Source organism: Pristis pectinata, chromosome 6 (assembly GCF_009764475.1).
Source record: "Pristis pectinata isolate sPriPec2 chromosome 6, sPriPec2.1.pri, whole genome shotgun sequence".
Classification (NCBI taxonomy): domain Eukaryota; kingdom Metazoa; phylum Chordata; class Chondrichthyes; order Rhinopristiformes; family Pristidae; genus Pristis; species Pristis pectinata.
Window position 1 is genome coordinate 80,901,413 of NC_067410.1, and position 19,700 is coordinate 80,921,112.

The 19,700-nt window shown below is 40.2% G+C and overlaps 1 protein-coding gene across 1 annotated transcript in view; it reads left to right on the forward strand.

Moving 5' to 3' along the window:
• Positions 1-19,700, forward strand: part of veph1 (ventricular zone expressed PH domain-containing 1) — a 165,074-nt gene that overhangs the window by 134,343 nt on the left and 11,031 nt on the right. Inside the window, exons 12-13 of the mRNA XM_052018809.1 lie at positions 2,425-2,556; positions 14,651-14,768. Of these exons, the coding sequence (XP_051874769.1) occupies positions 2,425-2,556; positions 14,651-14,768 (250 nt within the window). The remainder of the gene's footprint in view (positions 1-2,424; positions 2,557-14,650; positions 14,769-19,700) is intronic.

Consider the following 19,700-nt stretch of genomic DNA (forward strand, 5'->3'; position numbering starts at 1 on the left):
TACCAGCTAGCTTTTTGTGCTTCATGCTTCAGAACACCTAGATCCCTCTGTACTTCACTTGTATAGAAAGTTTCTCTCCATTTAGATAATCTACCTTTTGATTTCTCTTAGCAAAGTGCATGACCTCACACTTCTGCACATTAAACTCTGTTTGCCAGTCTCTTGCCCACTCACTCAATCTATCTATATCCCTTTGCAGAATCACAGTAACCTTATCACAATATGCCCTTCCATCTATCTTCAAATCATCAGCAAATTTGGAAATTTTACAAACTGTTCCTTCCTCCAGGTTGTTAATATAGTGAACATTTGGAGGCCAAGAACTGATCCCTTTGGTACTCCACTAGTTACCTCCTTCCAGTCTGATAAGGACCCAAATATTCCAACTGTTTTCTATGAAACAGCCAGTTTTCAATCCATTCAAACATATTTCCTCAGATACAATAGGCTTTTAATTTATACACCAGCCTCCTACATGGCATCTTGTCAAATGCCTTTTGGAAATCTAAATACACTACATCTACAGGTTCCCCTTTATCAACTCTCCTTGTTATATCCCCAGAATATGAACAAATTTGGTAGATGTGATTTACCTTTCATAAAATCATGTCGACTAGGTTTAATTATATTCAGCTTTCCTAAACTGATTAGCTGTTAAACTAACTGGCTTGTAGTTCTGTGTCTTCTACCTTTATTCTTAACTGAACAAGGGAGTCACATTGGCTACTTTACAATTTTCTGATGCCCTACTGGACTTTAACGGGTTGTGAAAATTTTCATTCAGTGAGATCACCATCTCTGCAGCCATGTCCTATAAATCCCTAACGTGCAGTCCATTGGGTCCTGGTGACTTGTCCACCTTTAGCCCTGAGTTTCTCCAATATCCCTTGTAACTGGGATGTTTATAACTTCTATCATGTTGTTTGAAATTAGCCCATCTGATATCTTAGGGATAGTACCCATGTCTTCCATTGTAAAAACCTGATGCAAAAAACTTATTTGTTGCTGTTATTAATTCACTGGTCTTGTTCTCTAGTGGCTCCATATTTACCTTAGCTACCCTCTTCCTGTTTATATATCCATAGAAACATTTACTGTTTTATACTACATGCACCTTTTTTCTCAAAATTCATTTTCCCTCTTCTTATGAGATTTTTAGTCTTCTGCTACTGGATCCCAAAAATTTGTGGGTCATCTGATCTACCACTACCACTTTCCTCCAGTTTACATTTTGTTTCCTTTTGCTTTTACCCTATTTTGCTATTTCTTGAACACTCAGAATTTTTTCCATTCTAAATTTACTCTGAAAGGTAATTTAAACGGTACCTTGAAATCTCCACAAAATTAGTTAGATCATCTCCTTTGAGTTGTCTGTTCATGTTTAATAGTATTAAAAGTGACTGAATCGGTATTGATATTGGTTTATTATTGTCACTTGTACCGAGATACAGTGAAAAGCTTGTCTTACAAACCGATCGTACAGGTCAATTCATTACACAGTGCGGTTACATTGAGTTAGTACAAAATGCATTGATGTAGTACAGGTAAAAACAGTAACAGTACAGAGTAAGATGTCACAGCTACAGAGAAAGTGCAGTGCAATAAGGTGCAAGGTCACAACAAGGTAGATCGTGAGGTCATAGTCCATCTCATTGTATAAGGGAACCGTTCAATAGTCTTATCACAGTGGGGTAGAAGCTGTCCTTAAGTCTGGTGGTACGTGCCCTCAGGCTCCCGTATCTTCTACCTGATGGAAGAGGAGAGAAGAGAGAATGTCCCGGGTGGGTGGTGTCTTTGATTATGCTGGCTGCTACACCAAGACAACGAGAGGTAAAGACAGAGTCCACGTAGGGGTGGCTGGTGTCCGTGATGCGCTGGGCTGTGTCCACAACTCTCTGCAGCTTCTTGTGGTCCTGGGCAGAGCAGTTGCTGTACCAAGCCATGATACATCCAGATAGGTTGCTTTCTATGGTGCATCGGTAAAAGTTGGTGAGAGTCAAATGGGACAAACCAAATTTCTTTAGCCTCCAAAGGAAGTAGAGGCACTGGTGAGCTTTCTTGGCTGTGGCATCTACGTGATTTGACCAGGACAGGCTGTTGGTGATGTTCACACCCAGGAATTTGAAGCTCTCAACCCTCTCGACCTCAGCACCATTGATGTAGACATGTAACAGTCTACGTTGACAGGTAACAGTGATGTACAGAATCCTGTAAGTAATTACAGCCCTAGACAATACTGTGCTCTTATTTAAATTTTCCTTTTGCTAGCAAGCCTTGCAGAATATTTGCTGAAGGACTTGCATTGATTTGACTGCAAATTGCATTTCTTTTGAGAAAGACCTTGCTATTCTGAGTAATTCTGGATTTTGATTGAAATAAGTCAGCCACATGATCCATCAATGTGTATTTTCTTGTCCTTCACAGAGCTATTCTGCAAATCCTTTATCCACCCAGGATGCACCAGTACAAGTTCTTAAAGCACTATGGGAAAAGGTACAGCTGAAAGGAACACACAGCTTTGAAACGGCAATGATCCAGACAATTCATTATAAGAAGGTAAATGCTTTACAATATACAATGAATTTCAAAAACGTATATTTAACCTGCAGCTACATTTTGGGGAATTTTAATTCAACATACTTTGTAATAGGTTATTTGGCAAATGTAATGCTATATCATGAGGCTTTCAGTCAAAGACACTCACTCAATTTCTTTCTCCCACATCAACCCTTTAACCCAGTAATTTATAGCATATTGCCCAATTGCAAGATAAAAATTAAATAATTTCTAACAGAAAAAGTAATTGCCAAGTGTTCAGTTATGAAAACTTGTTTGAAAAAAGACTTAATAATGCAGTCTGTAGTTTGTTTTAAAACTTTTGGAAAGAGACAAAAATAAAGCACTTCTGAAAAAAGGCTCCTTTGGGTAGAAGTTGCCGGCTTTTCAAGAGTAAGAAATCTATTTAAGAAGGTTGCCTACCACCATCTTCGAGGAGAATTAGAGATGGGCAATAAATGCTGGCCTTGCCAATGATGGCCACACCCATTGGTGAATTATTTAAGAACATTACTAGACACTAGGTCCTTTCTGATTTACTATGGTGGCATGACTGTTGTCATTTTGGTTTCTGGTCACTATCTGGTAACAGTTTTGGCCCTGCTGAATGAGGCTGTTGATATCTGGCAAAATTGAACCAGAGATTGTGTAACTGAAGCTCCAAAAAGGTTTACAGTAACATAAGGGACTGCTGCAAGCAGCAGAAGGAACACAAGAGCAAGCTTTTGATGCCTTTTGAATGGGGGGCTTGGAAGAACAGGACTTCTGGACACACATGAAAGATGGTCTGTGGTCTTCCTGCCAACTCTGTGGCCCACATCCAAACTAAGTTTGCTCCTTCCTGTGACTTGTGAATTTCTTTTTTGAATGTGATTAATCACTCCCCTGTGATACAAGTCGTACAAATGTTGCCATCCTTCAAACCACCACTCAAAGTACAACCAAATATTAACATATATGAACTACCAATCTAACCAAAACAGAAAGAAAAATCCCAAGAGCAAAAAAAAATTGCAGATGCTGAAAATCTGAAATAAAAAACAGAAAATGCTGGACGCACTCAGCAAGTCAAGCAGCATTTGTGGAAAGAGAAACAGGGGAAACATTTTAGGACACGGACCCTTCATCAGAACGGACAAAGAAAGGGCATGTTGCAGTTTTCAGGACTTGGTATCAAGTTCTTTAACTTCAGATAACTTTCTCTTTCTTTCTCTTGTATGAATATTAGCCATTCTTGCTTGCCATCCTTTTTCTCCTTTTCCATTTAGTTTGTAGTCAGACTTACAACACTACAGACTATACAGACAATGAAGCTTAATCTTTCATAATTGCTCTATTATTTCACCCTATCAGAGAAATTCCCATTGTTCCACCCATTTCCCACCTTCACCTTCTCTGCCACCTCAGCTAACTTATTTCTCTCTTTCACAGTTCTGACAAAGCGTCCCAGACCTGAAATATTAACTGTAGCTCATTCTACCGATGCTCTCTGAATATATTCAAAGATGAGATTGGTTACTAAGAAGATCAAGGGAAATCTTATTAAGATAAGATAATTTATAAGTCACATGTACATCGGAACAGTGAAATGCATCTTTTTACATTACTGAGAATGTGCTGGGGGCAACCCACAAGTGTCATCACTCTTCCAGCGCCAACATAGCATGCCCACTGCTCCTAACCTGTACGTCTTTTTTTTGGAATGAGGGAGGAAACCGGAGCACCCGGAGGAAACCCACACAGTACAAACTCCTTACAGACAGCAGTGGGAATTGAACCTGGGTCGCTGGCGCTGTAATAGCGTACGCTAACTGCTACACTACTGTGCCGCCCTTTTCCTCTACCTGGAGCATAATTTCTTTCCTTTTTCCATCTCACAATCCATCTCCTTCCTTATTTTGTATATCAATCATGCTGTTCATTTCACTCATTGTTAATTTCCACTAATGAGATTGCAGGAACACAACAAATTGACATAACTTTTTAAATGCAGCCTTTGCCTAGAAGGCACTTTCCAAGGATCAGAAATATTCCTGTGAATCCATAGTTTTACGATCAAAAATGCCTTGTGGAACTCGTGCAGACAGCGGGCTATGTCCGTTTTATTTCTCCTTGGTCTCGTTGACTATTTTGCGAAAATGAGCTAGGTTATTTGTGCCTTGTTCCTCACCCACACACGCAGTCCAGATAAGATGAATAAAAGATGTCCGATTTTCACATAGTCAAGCTGGCCATGATTCTCAGCATTTTGAGATGAAAGATAGTTTTCAAAGATTGTAAAGCAAAAGAGATGATAATTAGCTGCTCTGTTGCTGGAAAACACCCCACAATTTCATTCAGAAAGCCTGTATCAAAGCAGATTTCCAGACACTTTAATAACCTTCTGTGGAATTATACATGGTAATTCTCCCATGCCAGCTATGCACGCAGTAGACCCTTGCTCCATATAGAATGCTTTTTCCATAGGGAGACAAATGCCTCATAACACTAGAGAAACAGAGGACTGCAGATGCTGGAATCCAGATGAAAAACACTATGACGCTGGAGGAACTCAGCAGGCCAGGCAGCATCTGTAGAAAAAAGTGAGCGGTCAACGTTTCGGGCAGGACCCTTCCTCAGGACTGAAGATGGGAAAAGGGGAAGCCCAATGTAAAGGAGGGAAAAGCAGAGCAGCAATAGGTGGACAACAGAGGGAAGACAGGATGGGCATAGGGTGGTGATAGATAGATGCAGGTAAGAGATAGTGATAGGCAGGTGTGGGGGAGGAGGGCAGAGCAGATCCACTGGGGGATGGGTCAATGGTAAGGAGAGAAAGGAAAAAAGGTAGAAAAAAGAGAGAATAGGATAGAAAAGGGAAGGAGAAAAGAAGCATGGTGGGGGGGGGACGGGTTGATTCAAAAAGTGGGGAGAATTCAATGTTCGTGCCGTTAGGATAGGCTAGAAGGATGAAATCCGAGGACAAGGGGGACCCTATCCCTGTTGGGTCTGGGAGGGGTGGGGATGAGACCAGAGGTACGAGAAGTGGCAGAAATACGGGTGTGAGCTCTCTCTAATGAGAGGACAAGGGGGACCCTATCCCTGTTGAACATTGGGCATGAACATTGAATTCTCCCACTTGAAGTAATCCCCACCCCCTTCCCCTCAATACCCCCCCTACCATGCTTCTTTTCTTCCCTTTCCTAGCCCCTCTTTTTTCTACTTTTCCCCTTTCTCTCCTTACCTTTGACCCGTCCCCCAGTGGATCTGCTCTCCCCTCCTCCCTCACACTGCTTATCACTATCTCTTACCTGCATTTACCTATCACCACCTTGTGCCCACCCCACCTCCCCTCTTTAGTTCACCTATCACTGCTCTGCTGTTCCCTCCTATATATATTGGGCTTCCCCTTTTCCCATCTTCAGTCCTGAAGAAGGGTCCTGAACCGAAACGTTGACTGCCTGCTTTTCTCCACGGATGCTGCCTGCCCTGCTGAGTTCTTCCAGCATCATTGTGTTTTTCATGCTTCATTACACTGTAGCTTTAATTACAGTGGTGCTTCCTTCACTGCTGAAATGATAATGAGCCCGAGCTTCTGTTAAGTGGTCACCTGGCCTTGGAGCCAGTTTTTTTTTGTGGAGCAAGTTTGCAAGCATAGTCTTCTCTTGGCAGACTGGTTTCCAGCTAATTGGAAAGTCTCTGCGCACCGCAAGGTCTTTGAATGAAAGTGGTTAGGTCCTGCTCCCAGAATAACTTGACAGTGGTGAGGCATATTGACTGCCAAATCTGTCACTGAACTTAGATGTTTGCAAGCATCTTTGGCGTTCAAGTGTACAGAAGCACAAAAAAAAGGCATGACAAAACTTAAAATATAAACGTCATAAACAATTAAAATAATAAATACAAGGCCTGCTTATTAATCTTTTTTTTTAAAAGGATCTGGGCATTAGCAGCAGGGCCAGCATTTATTGCCCATTCCTAATTGTCCTTGAAGTGGTGGTGGTGAGCCATCTTCTTCAACCACTTTAGTTTAATTAAATCAAATTGAAAGGCAGTCACATAGTGCTCGCCCTGTCTGCCTTCACTTTGTTCTTCCCACTGAAATTAGTGGTCCCACAGGACTCATGCCAGCTCTATCCTGGGGTAGATATAGTTCCCAGCTTGAGTCCTGGGAAATGTGTAGGTGCCTGCAATACCCCAAACCAACCCCCAAAGAATCCCTGCAAAATCCACTGGTTAAGCACAGGCATCCTGTGTCTTTTGATCAGTTGTGTTGAAGTTGGAATTTCCAGATTCACTCAAAAAGACCAGAACTTCCATTGTTTATTGTTTGTTTGGTTGTCTGCTTGGTTGTTTATTCCTGAAATGAATCTATATTTATTGAGATCCATAAATAATTGCTTTAAATGTTTCCCATTGCTTATATACAATGACGTCTTTTAATCTCATTTCCTTGTTAACCTCTAGTCAAACCAACCCTCAAACCTACATAATTGGCTTTATTTAAAGGGCCTAGTCTCAAGCTTAAATACATCACACTTCAGATTCTGATGAAATTCTATCCCATTATGATCATTCCTCCCCAGATGTTTTTACTTTTAATTGTAAGAGTACCAATTAACTGTGAAAATTACTATTCAAAATAGTTTGTTTCCTCCTTGCCTCCTCAACATACTGCTCCAGAAACTAACTTTTTTTTCTAAATTAATTTTTTGGGATCTGAGCATCACTGGCAAAACCAGCATTTGTTGCCCTTCCCCAGTTGCTCTTGGGAGGATGGTGATGAGCCACCTTCTTGAACCACTGCAGCCCTTCTGATGAAAGTCGTCCCTCAATGCTGTCTGGAAGGGAGTTCCAGGACTTAGACCAAGTGACAAATAAAAAGCTGAGATGAGGCGAGACTTGGAATTGAACATCGTTCAGTCATTGACAGACATTTCTACTTCTGACCTTACTTTTTATAAGTTCTTTCTCCAAAATAAGATTGGGCATACTTGCAAACAAAAGACCCCCTCCCCTTTGTCATAGCCCTCTGATCTCCATACACTCTGTCCAACACTGTAACCACTACTCCTCGATCTAACAGCCCACCAATGTTTACTGTCCTAGGTTATATATTTTACAACAACCCATAGTGAACTTGTATACTGACTTTTTGAATTAGAAATCCTCTCACTACTTATATTAGCAGGGCTCCCAAAACTCTCTTTCCTTTTTGCCAATCTTTTCTTAAAAGACAGCTATCCTTAAATTATCGTTCTCAATCTTGATGACACTGCATCCATGACAAACAGACCTATTTTTCTCTATTTTATCAGTTTATTTTGATTGAGATGCTTCAGGTGTACAGTTAAATATTGTACGATTTTCCTACCTTTTTTTGCTAGATTATGTGAGGCAACAATTTTTTGAATTGACAAAGGTGCTCCCTGTGAAGCCATCTGATACTGTAACACAGCATATTCACCATTATCAGATGTGCTTATTTGCAACTACTACTTTTTGATGCAAGGAAGAGTGGTGGCAGAGCTGTTAGCACCTCTGACAGCAGCTTCAAGCAGCCCAATTTGATCGAGACCTTGCCATCTTTCTGAATGGAGTTCACACATACTCACCTTGGGTTTCCACCAGGTACATCATTTTCTCCCACATTCGAAAGATGGGCTGGTAGATTAAATCACTACTGTAAGTTACCTCTTAGAGTAGGCAAATGGCAAAAGTATCAAAAGGGGATTGGTACGCGAGAGAGAACAAACCAGGGAAATAAGATGAGAATGGGACTGGGAGCTGCCTTGGACCCAGTGGCCACCTCCTCTGTTCTAGGCAAGTAGGGAAGCAGGAACTACATTTTGGTGAAGCATTTACATTCTTGTGGATCAACCACTTTCCTGTTCTTTTAATGTGCGAAATACCAGCAAAGTGAGCAGTGATAATGGCACGATATGGGCTTGCATTACAGTAATTGCAGCTTTAAATGCCTTCATTCAAGGACAAGAACTGCAAGCATTTGCTTCTACTGTGCTAACGCATAGTTTACATAGGACAGTCTGCAAGCCTAGATTACCACAATTATGCAAACTGGGTGCCTCACATTGGAAAATTGTGGCAGTATAGGTGGAGATCCAGTTCCATATTTCAAAATCCCAACAGCACCAAGGATTAATGGGCATCACTATAATACTCCGCAGCTCTTCCAGCAAAATTCTCAGGGTATTTCAAACTCCTCAGCAATGCTGTCTTTGGTATACAGGGGACTATGCGCAACATCCCTCAACACCCAGCACTGGAAACGTAGTGGCTCAGTTCTGGCAGATTTGAGTTCTTGCCTCCTGGATAGGAATATCCTTTCAGCTCCAACAACGCAGCAGTCGTGATCTGCTTTGTAAGGTTGCTTGAATATTTCTGTCAGTCCAAAATTGGTTATTACTACTAATTTACTAATGGTTACTGTGTGGATAGTTATGCCATTTTTCAGAGTATTCTAATTTGACATATCTTTTAAATGTAAATGTTTTTCTAAAAGATTATTCTTTTCTCATTTACTTTTTATGAAAATAGACAATTTCTTATCCTTGTTGTGTTTGGTCTTTTTTAAACAAATTATAATGAAGGATTTTGTAGTGGAAAATATAAAACTTTGCTTCTTGTTGCTCGTTTGTTTGTTACCTAATGTTGGCATCAAGCATTTCTGGGCCAGAAATAACACAAATGCAGGATAAAGATTTTTCTATGTTGCCAGGTGACTTATCTCCTCTCAGGAGCCTGTTCTCCAGCAACCCGGTTTCAGTTTCTACTCGACCTATCTTTAAGATCATTCACTGAGAGCTAAATTAGTCTTAAATGTGCATTTAAGCTCTAGAACTAGATTGAGGTTGGTTAATCTTGCATCTGGTACGTCCAGAGCTACAATAGAAAGAGTGCAGCTCAGATATAACGAAAGCTTACAACACATGTCCCATGGGCCACATCAAGTCAGTGGGTTGATCCCATCAGTCCTTCACTTATCATAGAGTCTTGGAGTTATACAGACAAAAACAAGCTCTTTGGCCCAATTCGTCCAGGCTGACCAAGTTGCCTACCTGACTGGTCCAATTTCCCTGCATTTGGCCCATTTCCATCTAAACCTTTCCCATCCATGTATCTGTCTAAATGTCTTTTAAACATTGTAATTGTATCTGCCTCTACCATCTCCTCTGGCACCTCATTCCATATACCCACCACCCTTTGTGTGGAAAAATTTGCCCTCGAGTCCCCTTTAAATCTTTCCCCTCTCACAAAACTATGCCCTCTAGTTTTAGACTCCCCTATCCTGGGAAAAAACTGTGGCCATGCACCTTGTCTATGCCCCTCATGATTTGTACCTCTATAAGATCACCCCTCAGCACTCCAAGAAAAACAGCCGCAGCCTATTCCAGTCTCTCCATCTAACTCAAGCCCTTCAGACATAATAACATCCTTGTGAATCTTTTCTGCACCCTTTCCAGATTAATGACAACCTTCCTATAGCTAGGTGACCAGAAATGCACACAATACTCCAAGTGCAGTCTCGCCAACATCTTGTAGAACTAAGATGGCTTACCAACTTTTGTACACAATGCCCTGACTGAAGGATAGCATGCCAAACCCTTACTCAGCACCCTGTCCACCTATGTTGTCACTTTCAGGGAACTATGTACTTCTGCCCCTAGGTCTCTGTTCTGCAACACTCTCCAGTGTCCTACCATTTACTGGCAAGCTCTGCCCTGGTTTACCTTCCTAAAATGCAACACTTCACACTTGTCAGAGTTAAGTTCCATGGCCCACATTCCTAGTTGAATTCCATCAGTTATTTCCTGGCCCAGTTTCCCATAGTCATCTCTGCAATTCCTCATTTCTGGAAACTCACACTACACAGAGTTTCCACCCCATCCTCCCCGTCATAGGCTTGCCAACAGGAATATCCAGGACTACCCAACTCCTTAAAAAAAGGTGTGACCCATCACATCTTCAGGGGAAGAACATAGGGCTGTTCTTCTCCCTCTTTCTGCCCAAGAATGGTCCTGGGAACCCAACTTGACCTGAAATGAGGAACTTGGCGATGATGTGCCCAGGACCACGTCAAGCCCAGTCAAATCTGCAGATTTAGGCCCATATCCAGCTTTTGTCCAAGAATTACTACATATGTGGGCACGTGCTCAAACTGAGGTACTGTACTGGAGCATATAAGTCAGTCACTGGATGCAGTACCGGTCAGTCACTGTACAATTGGGATCCAGTACTAGTATGTACAGGTCAGTCAATGTATATCACGGGCACTGTACAGTGAGTACTGGTCAGTCACTGAATATCACTGGGTTACAGTACTAGTATGTACAGATTTATTGCTTTTGGAAGTACATACTGGGTACTAGATCTGTCACTATATTACTGGGGTACAGCACTAGTGGGTACAGATTTACCACTGTATCGCATTGGAAGGCACAGGTTTTCCACTGTATAGCACTGGAGTACAGCACTGTTAGATACAGGTCTGAACCTTTATAACAATGGGGTACAACACTGCTGAGCACAGATCTACCACCACATAGCACTGGGGTACTGCACATCTGTCACTGTACAACATTGTACAGTACTAGTGGCATAGGTCTGCCATGATGGAAATTAATATTGGAGGTATGGCGAGTGGACCAGTGTGGGAGTAATGAGGAGGCGGTGGAGAGACAGTGAGTGGCACAATGAGGAAATAGTGAGGGAGCAGCAAGAACTATGGCATTAGTGCATTTAACCATGACTAAATATACGGCATTTGGGTATATACGGTTAAAATAGGTTTCTGCAAGATGATTTGGATTGTAAATCTGGCTCATCCCACAGAAGTTTATGCACCAGTTCTTTGAATTTGGCTAATTGAATAAATTCTGAATAAATCAATAGTTTTCAGTTCAAGATTATAAATTGCCCATTTGCCAACTCTAATTTAGATTTAAATGATATTGACTGGGCTGATCGAAGGGATTTAGTTTTTTTTAATTGATTCTAATGTCTCCTTGTATCTAAAAAAAATCGTGCATCAAGTAATAAAAGACATTAGTTGAAATTAGTTAAAAAGTAATTTCTTCAGTTTACACTTATCAAAGTAAAATGTGATGGCTTTGTTTGCAACAAAGGTTCTATACCATTTAGGAAGTTAAATGTTGGTAACCTTTATATATAAAAAAACACTGCCATTTGTCCTAATATGTTTTTTTTAGTAGACAAAATAACCTTTTTTTAAGCAGAAGGTAACTTCTGGCCTCTATTGATTTTGTAACGTGCTTTCCCAACATTTGGCTATGTTCTTGAATTTACGCCAGAGCATAAAACAATTCCAGATGAATCAGTGAAGGCTTATTACTGGATTACATCAATATTATCTCCAGGGTGTTCTATCAGCCAGTTCCTTAATGTCAAATGCCAGCAGGATTCCCAGTGCAGGAAACTGAAATTCTAATTATGAATAACCAAACAGTTGAAATGTTTCATGGCATCCATATACGACCATGCATAAAATCTTGAGCAGTCCATTATACAAAATGAATCCATCTCATCTACATATTATTTTATATTCTGTAAGTACTAGCAGTTTTCAGAGGTATCTGACAGTTTCTCAGAGAAAGATCTGTACACGTCCTCTACACCGAATCCCTATAGCTCCTCAGATAGGATCAAATATTTTGATGGAAGTTGTACACAAACCAAACCATCAGCATCAATCAGATATTCAAGGTGATTTTTCGGAAAAGGGTTCAGAAATGTTGGTTCACCTGCATACCACATTTGTAGAAATGGGAGAACAGATAACTAGTTCAAACAGAGGTTTCATATGCCAAAAGCAGCTGGAACACCAGGAGTGAAAGCAGAAAAATTCATGTAATTAAATTTAAATGGAAAGGGACTATTAGAGGTGTCAGAACCAAATGGGTAGAAATTTCTGAAAACTTCTGGCCCAGAGTTAGCTGACATGCTGTCCACACCATCCAGTGGCTTCCGCACTAAACTTGCATTTGGTTGGTTGCCAGAGGGTACCTTGCTGGACCAAGGTAGCTCCATCCACAGATGCGAGACCTTGCCCAGGAGCAGGGCCTCGTGTGTAAATCCAGACACAAGGTGAAGAACAAACCTGCACACAGCCTATTTAACTCTGCAGGTTGTGCCCCATTGTGGATTGGCCAACAGTAATGCCTTGAAATGCCACAACTTAATTACCATCTCCTTAACTAAATGGGGAATATTACTGATGCCATTCTTACAGTTGTTACTCTGAGTTGGTTGATACATTTCACTTCATTCCGTTATCGTTTTACCCTGTACTACCTCAATGCACTGTGCAATGAATTGAACTGTACAAACAGTATGCAAGACAAGTTTTTCACTGTACCTTGGTACATGTGACAATAATGAACCAAATTCCAGTAAGTTTTGGGAGTATCTGATGTTGGGCCCTGTAACGGCCATAGGAACTCATCTAGTCCCTTGCTTTTTCCATGAAATACAAACCCCGACCACATTGCCTGTTGTGTAAACTTGTTCATCATTGGTACACAGCCATTACTGTTATTCCAATTCAAATTAATGGCAAACAGCGACTGGAATGTTTAAGTGGAAATCAGCAGGGCCTCCCAGTACTACAAGATTACCATCTTTATTAACATTTTAAACACATTTGAAAGTGCCAAATAAGATTCTTGCCAAAGAATATAACTCAAATTTGAACACAGTAGAGAAACGAAAACCTCTGCCATGATGCCTGTTGCCTTTGCCATCCCAAGTTTAGCATATCTTATGGCGAACAGTAGTGAGAACACAGGTCTAGAAACTGCTAGATTTAAATAGGCTGATATCAGACCTAAAAATATTCAGAATAGCAGATTGTTTCTGCTCAATCTGACCTTCTGCCCACACTCGCCTTTGAGCATTACCAACTGTGGCACCATGGGTGGACCATGCTGGATCCAGGTCTCCGCTCCATAGCCCATCTAAGAGACAAAACAGGCCATGAATGACTAGGCCTCAGTTTCCTGAAACAGAACCCAAGTTTCCCAGTGCAACCCTACCCCAGCATTGTCAACTCATTGCTGTCAAAGGCAATTTTCTCTTCAAATATAAATTAAAAATAGAACAACAAATTTCATTAAAACACGACCATCAATTAACAAAGAAAAATAAACAAAAATCACAGCTAAACTTGTCTTTTTAATGAAGACAAGTTATCCCATTTCAAATAACTCCCCAGTTCAGTACATTCCAGAACAATTGCTGGATCCAGCCTTTCATAGCAGGAGGTCTGATGCACTATCATCAAAACATGATTGGAAAAATATTAAATATCCATTTTTTTTATTTTAAATATGCTGTGGTTACATGCTTCATTGCAAATGTATTCTGATTAATAGATAGTTACATCATAGCTCACTACCGGCACTGTACCTTCTGAATCAGAAGGCTCTGATAAAAGGTCATTAACTTAACAATCTCATTTCTCTCCCCATGGATGCTGCCTGACCCGCTGTGTATTTCTAACTTTTTGTGCTTCTGTTTCTCATTTCCGACAACTGCATTTTTTTCTTGCTTTCTGTCACAGACTCCAGAGGCATAAATCAGAAAAGACAAATGCAGAGAATCTAGGTGACATAACCCACCTTCTCTGTTGGATGGGTTCAGTTTTGATGCTCCCTCAGATGGATGCAAAAGATCCTAGATCTAAAAATTCAAGAGGAGCAGAGCTCTTCTCCATGGTACCTGACTGATATTTGTCCCTCAAACAACATCACCAAATGAGGTTATCTAATAATTATCATATTGATGTTTATCAGAACTTAGTGCATACAAATCAGTCACCATGTTTGCTATATGTATCGGTAGCCACACTTAATCATTTTTTCATTGTGTATAAAGTACTTTGAGATGATCTGGGATCATGAAAGTTGCAGGCTTTTCCTTTAAAGGGTTGACATGATTGCCAGTGTGCTTCTAGGTCACAATGAAACTTTAAATTGGTTATTGAAAAGTGCAACAAGAATAAAAATTCAAAACTGGTAGAATATCTTTTTCAGTAGACAAAAATGCTAGCCTTTAATAACTTTTAATGTTATTTGAATAGGATCTGGACAGTCTGCAGATGCACCTCGCAGAAGTGAGATTTTTTGATCTGTTTGGTTACAGTGAGGACGTAGGAATGTGGCGGTGCTTCATGTGTAATAATCCTGAGAAGGCAACAGGTAAGAACATCTCTCTTGTATAGAGTTGAACCCTGTAAATGTCAGCGAGAAATTGGAACTCTTGGCACAATGTGTGCTTTCAGAGATAAGAACATAAAGAAATAGATTTATTATCACTGACCTATGATGTGAAATTTGTTGTTTTGCGGCAGCAGTACAATGCAAAGACAAAAATCTATAAATTACAGAAACAAATAGTCAAAAAAAGGAATAATGAAGTAGTGTTCATGGACCATTCAGAAACCTGATGGCAGAGGGGAAGAAGCTATTCCTGAATCGTTGAGTGTGGGTCTTCAGGCTCCTGTACATCCTCCCTGACTGTAGTAACGAGACTACCATTAAGATCACAGCTAACCTCAACTCCACCTTCCTAAGCTGAACCCATATCCCTCGATTCCCTTCATATCTAAATATTCAAAATGATGTTTGCAGTGTGCACAGGTTTATAGAGAGTATCACGTTGGATGCTGTATTGGTGAAGGACAGACAGCAACAGACCACCAGAAGCATATACAGCAGGCAGATCATGACATCAGATAGCATGCATTGCTGCCAGGGCATAGTGCTGCCATGTCAAAGCTCAATGCTCAAGCTACATTTCTCTTAACATCACATATCTGATTAACCATCAAGCCTTAGAATGGATCAAACACAGCTACAGACTTGCTGCTGGTTGAATTAGAGTTGTACCAATAGCCAGAATACAAGCGCTAGATTCTTTCTATGATGGTTTTAAGTTGCAGGAGTTGACAAAGAGTGGCGGGGAAGGTGCTCATGGACTTCTACTGTTTTTAAAAATTCTGTACAAGCTGCTTTCTTCCAGAGACTGGTATCCAAGTAGACATTCCCATTGGAGCACTGGCAGAATGAGGCAAGGCCATTCAGAGTTGAACATACAGATCAGAAACAAACAGCACAGAGAGCAGTCTCCTCGGGTTGGGGCCAATTCATCTCATGGTCTTTGGAGACCAATACAAATAACAGTATCTTCATCAATAAAGTCTTCTTGTGTTATCTGGCCAGGTTCTAGTCCTTGATTATGTCAAAGGGACAAAGGGCTGTGTTTTGGTTTGTGGAAGGGAGAAAAAAGCAGAAGGTGCACACTTACACCATCGCCAGCTTGTAATCCAAAAGAAAATGTGGGATGAAGGGAATGTGTGCTCTGAGAAGGGGGATGATATATTGAAATATTCATATTCAATGGTCTCAGTTTTGCCACTAGCCATGACCTCAGCAAAATAACATCCACCACTATTAAGCATGCTCGTTCCCTTTCTGCTTAACCCCAGTGCATCTGGTTGTATACCCTACCTTGTCTTGCAAGAGAAGAGGAAATGCTTCTGTGTGCATTGTCCATTCTGTTTAAATGATGTGTCTACATGATTGAATAGCTGACTGTGTATCCAAGGAGTAAGATGTTGAGTGCCAGGCAAGCTGTGGCGTTCTGAGTATCAGCACAAACTGTGGCATAGGAACATTGGAATGAGTCTTGATGAATAGAGATTGTTGGTAGATGAGTGACAATGCTGTGATAAATTGAACTTAGTTGATAGAATATGGCATTTGGAACATGTCCTCACCCATATGGGACTGCATCCAGATCCTTGCTTTGATTCCTAGTATTGACTTTTTTAGACAGCTGCTTCCATTCTTTCTATTCATGTGTCTGAAGGACCTCCTGGCTCTCTGCAGATGCAGGACATCTTTCCGCTCTAACAGTTCCTGCACCTAAGTAGTGATGGAACACCTTGGGACTTGATCCCTCTCCTAGTCTTCAGTTTTCCAGGTCAAATTCACATTTGGATTAGCTGCTAGCACATGTTGCAAACTATAGAATAGGTTTAAGTTTTAAATGCTGCTCATTTATAACAATGCAGTACGTGAGCTGATGTGCCCAAACAATGAACATCAATGTTGGTGCTGACTGGATGCTGAACTTATTGAAGTGAGTAAACAATGTAAAGTTGGTGTGCTGTCGGCATTAAAATCAATGGATGCTAGTTGATCACAGTCCCTATACATGTGTATGGGTTCATCAAATTTAGTCCCCCATAATTTTGTTGCTTTAAAATGTATGGTATATGTGGATTTTCAGAAAGACTTTGACAAGGTACCTTACGGGTGGCTATTTGAAAAGATGGAGGCCTTATGTATTGGGGACAAGGCAGAAATTGAATTGAATAGTGGCAATAGTTTAAGAAACGAAATAGGAGTCACAGTGATTGGAAGCAAGCAGCAGTGTCAAACCAGATTCTTTTCACTGTGAACCCTCAAAATACAGTTCATAATCTATAAGACTTATCAAATTTTAAAGTGCATTTTGTGTCACATTCGATCTGAATTAGGATAGCATCATTCAAAAAGGTTAAGAGTCGTTGTGATATAATTTTTAGAATTTATCTATACGTTAGCTTATGTATTGTGAAATTCCTCTTTTGGTAATGGTCAATGCATCCATTAAAATAATAGCAAGAGCTTTAAGGAAATAATTTCTTCAAAGGCACAACTTCAGTGCCTTTGCTCGTAGGTGTATTTTAAATGGAACCTGTGATTAATGGTTGCAATAACTTAAAAGTACAACATAGTTCATTGTTACAAGCCATCTTTTGGGAAAATATTTTGATTTTGGTTATCACACAATCAATCTAGGAAACGTATTAATGTTCAAAGATGTGCAGCTATGGTATTAGGTACAACAGTGATGGACAAACAAAACAGAAATCTTTGTTTGAAATTAAATGAAGAAATTGCCTTTATTTGCTGAGTTTTGGTGCATTATCTTCTTTCACTTCTGTGCGTGAGGTTTAGTATGGGCTATGCAGCAGGAGGATCAGTCCCAAACAAAAAATGAATCCTCTGCACTGTGAATTGTTTCCCTGGTGTAAGTTATGGCCCAATTCATCCTAGTTTAGGAATAAACAAGTAGGTCTGGTCAACGAGTTAGTAACTGGAGCTCCATCAAAATAAGATCATCAGCAAAAGAACAAAGAAAAATTGAGATATCTTATGCAGAGGTTTGTTCCATTGGCATGACCCACAAAAAACAAGAATCCAAAATAACTTTTAAAAAGGAAGAGGATAAATATTTGAAGAAAAAAAATTGGCAGTGTGTTAGGAAAGGGAGTGGGACTGAAAGCATCAACTATTAAAGAGTTGGCATATGCTGTCTGAGCTAAAGTTCTCCTTGATGGGAATTTGTGGTCCTGCAAATTAAATGGACAATTTGTATTTGTCAATGGACAACTTGAAAACTGGATTGTAAATAGGTTTATTATTGTCATATGTACTGAGGTACCGTGAAAAACTTTGAAGAGTGGATACTGAACCTACTTAAGTGCATTTAGGTGAGGGTCCCACACATGTTGAATGCAATATAGATGTACCTGCGTTTAAACTTCGAATAGCTGTTCATTAAAAGATTTATGCATATTTGCTATAATGTCATGCCAGGATTTAATCTTGTTTCCTATGATGGAGTATGTTAATATAGTATTATAATTGTCATCATGTATTGTTATTAGGAATAAGATTACATCAAATTTGACAGGTTTGTTTTTGCTTAATGCAGATTATTTATTCCAATTTTGACATCAGTGCAATGTCAGTAGTAGGATTCGTGCTACTCTCATTCAAACAATAACTCCTAAAATCATTATTATTCATAACCATGTCATTGCTAATACCTGTAAGCTAACGCTGTCAAGCTAATACCTGTAATATTCCACAGCAGAACAATCCTGCTTCCAAATTTCTCTGACTAAATTTTGTTTTAGCATCTTCCACCACAACTAAATTCTGCTTCTAAAAAGGTATAAAATGGCAATCTCAATGGCATTGCTCTGGCTAAGGGTTTCAAAGTAGTCAGTGTAGCAGATACCAGTTTCAGACTGTTCACTGCAATTTGGCCATTTAATAGAGTTCATCAGAAGAAATCACCATAGTGTGTTAAACAATAATACTACCTTTTGGAAAATAGTTCTCCTTTAAGTTTTACTTGGGCATGGCTGGTAGGGCACAGGTGAAGTAGCTGAAGGTGGTTGGGCCAAGGACACAAGCCTGAGGAACTTCTGCAGTGACGGCCTGGGGCTGGAATAACTGACCTCTAACAATAACCATAATCATTCCAGCTTTTGGAGTCCCTTTGATGCTCATTGATCTTTTATTTCACCACCCACCTTCCACCCCAGACATCCTGGATGCCACTCCCAGCCTTGATATCAAGGGCAGTCACTCTCACCTCATCTCTGTTCAGCTCTTTGGTTCATGTTTGGGCCAATTCTACAATGATGTCTGGACCTAAGTGGTCCTGATGAAACCCAGGCTGGGCATTGGTGAGCATGTGCTTGATTTCCATCACTTTATTGATGATTGATTGCATGGTTGTTACCCAGACTTGATTTGTCCTGGTATTTAGTGAACAGGACACACTTAGCCAATTTTCCATTGTCAGGTAGTTGTCAGTGTTGTAATTGTATTAGAACAGTTTTGCTAAAAGTATGGCTTGTTCTGGAGTGTAAATCTGAAGAACTACAGCTCTGATGTTGTCTGGTCCTTTAGCCTTTGCTGCATACGGTTACAAGGTAAGGGGTCAGTCATTTAAAATGGAGGCACGTAGAAACTTCTTTTCACAAATGGTGGTGAATCTCTGGAATTCTCTACCTTAGAGGGTTGTGGGGACTAGATCATTAGAAGCATTTAAAGTGGAGGTGCATAATCTTTTTTTTAAAAAGATCAGGGAACTGGTACAGAAGAGTCAAGACCAACATAGATAAACAATGATCATATTGAACGAGGGGGCTGGTGGCCTACTGCTATTTTCTTGTGTTCTTTCAGCCTTTTTGGCGCAAATTTAATTGACTAAATACTGCTTTTGTGAAGGTTAGCATCTCACCCCATCATCATGCCGATAGTCAATCTTGTTTTTAGCCATCA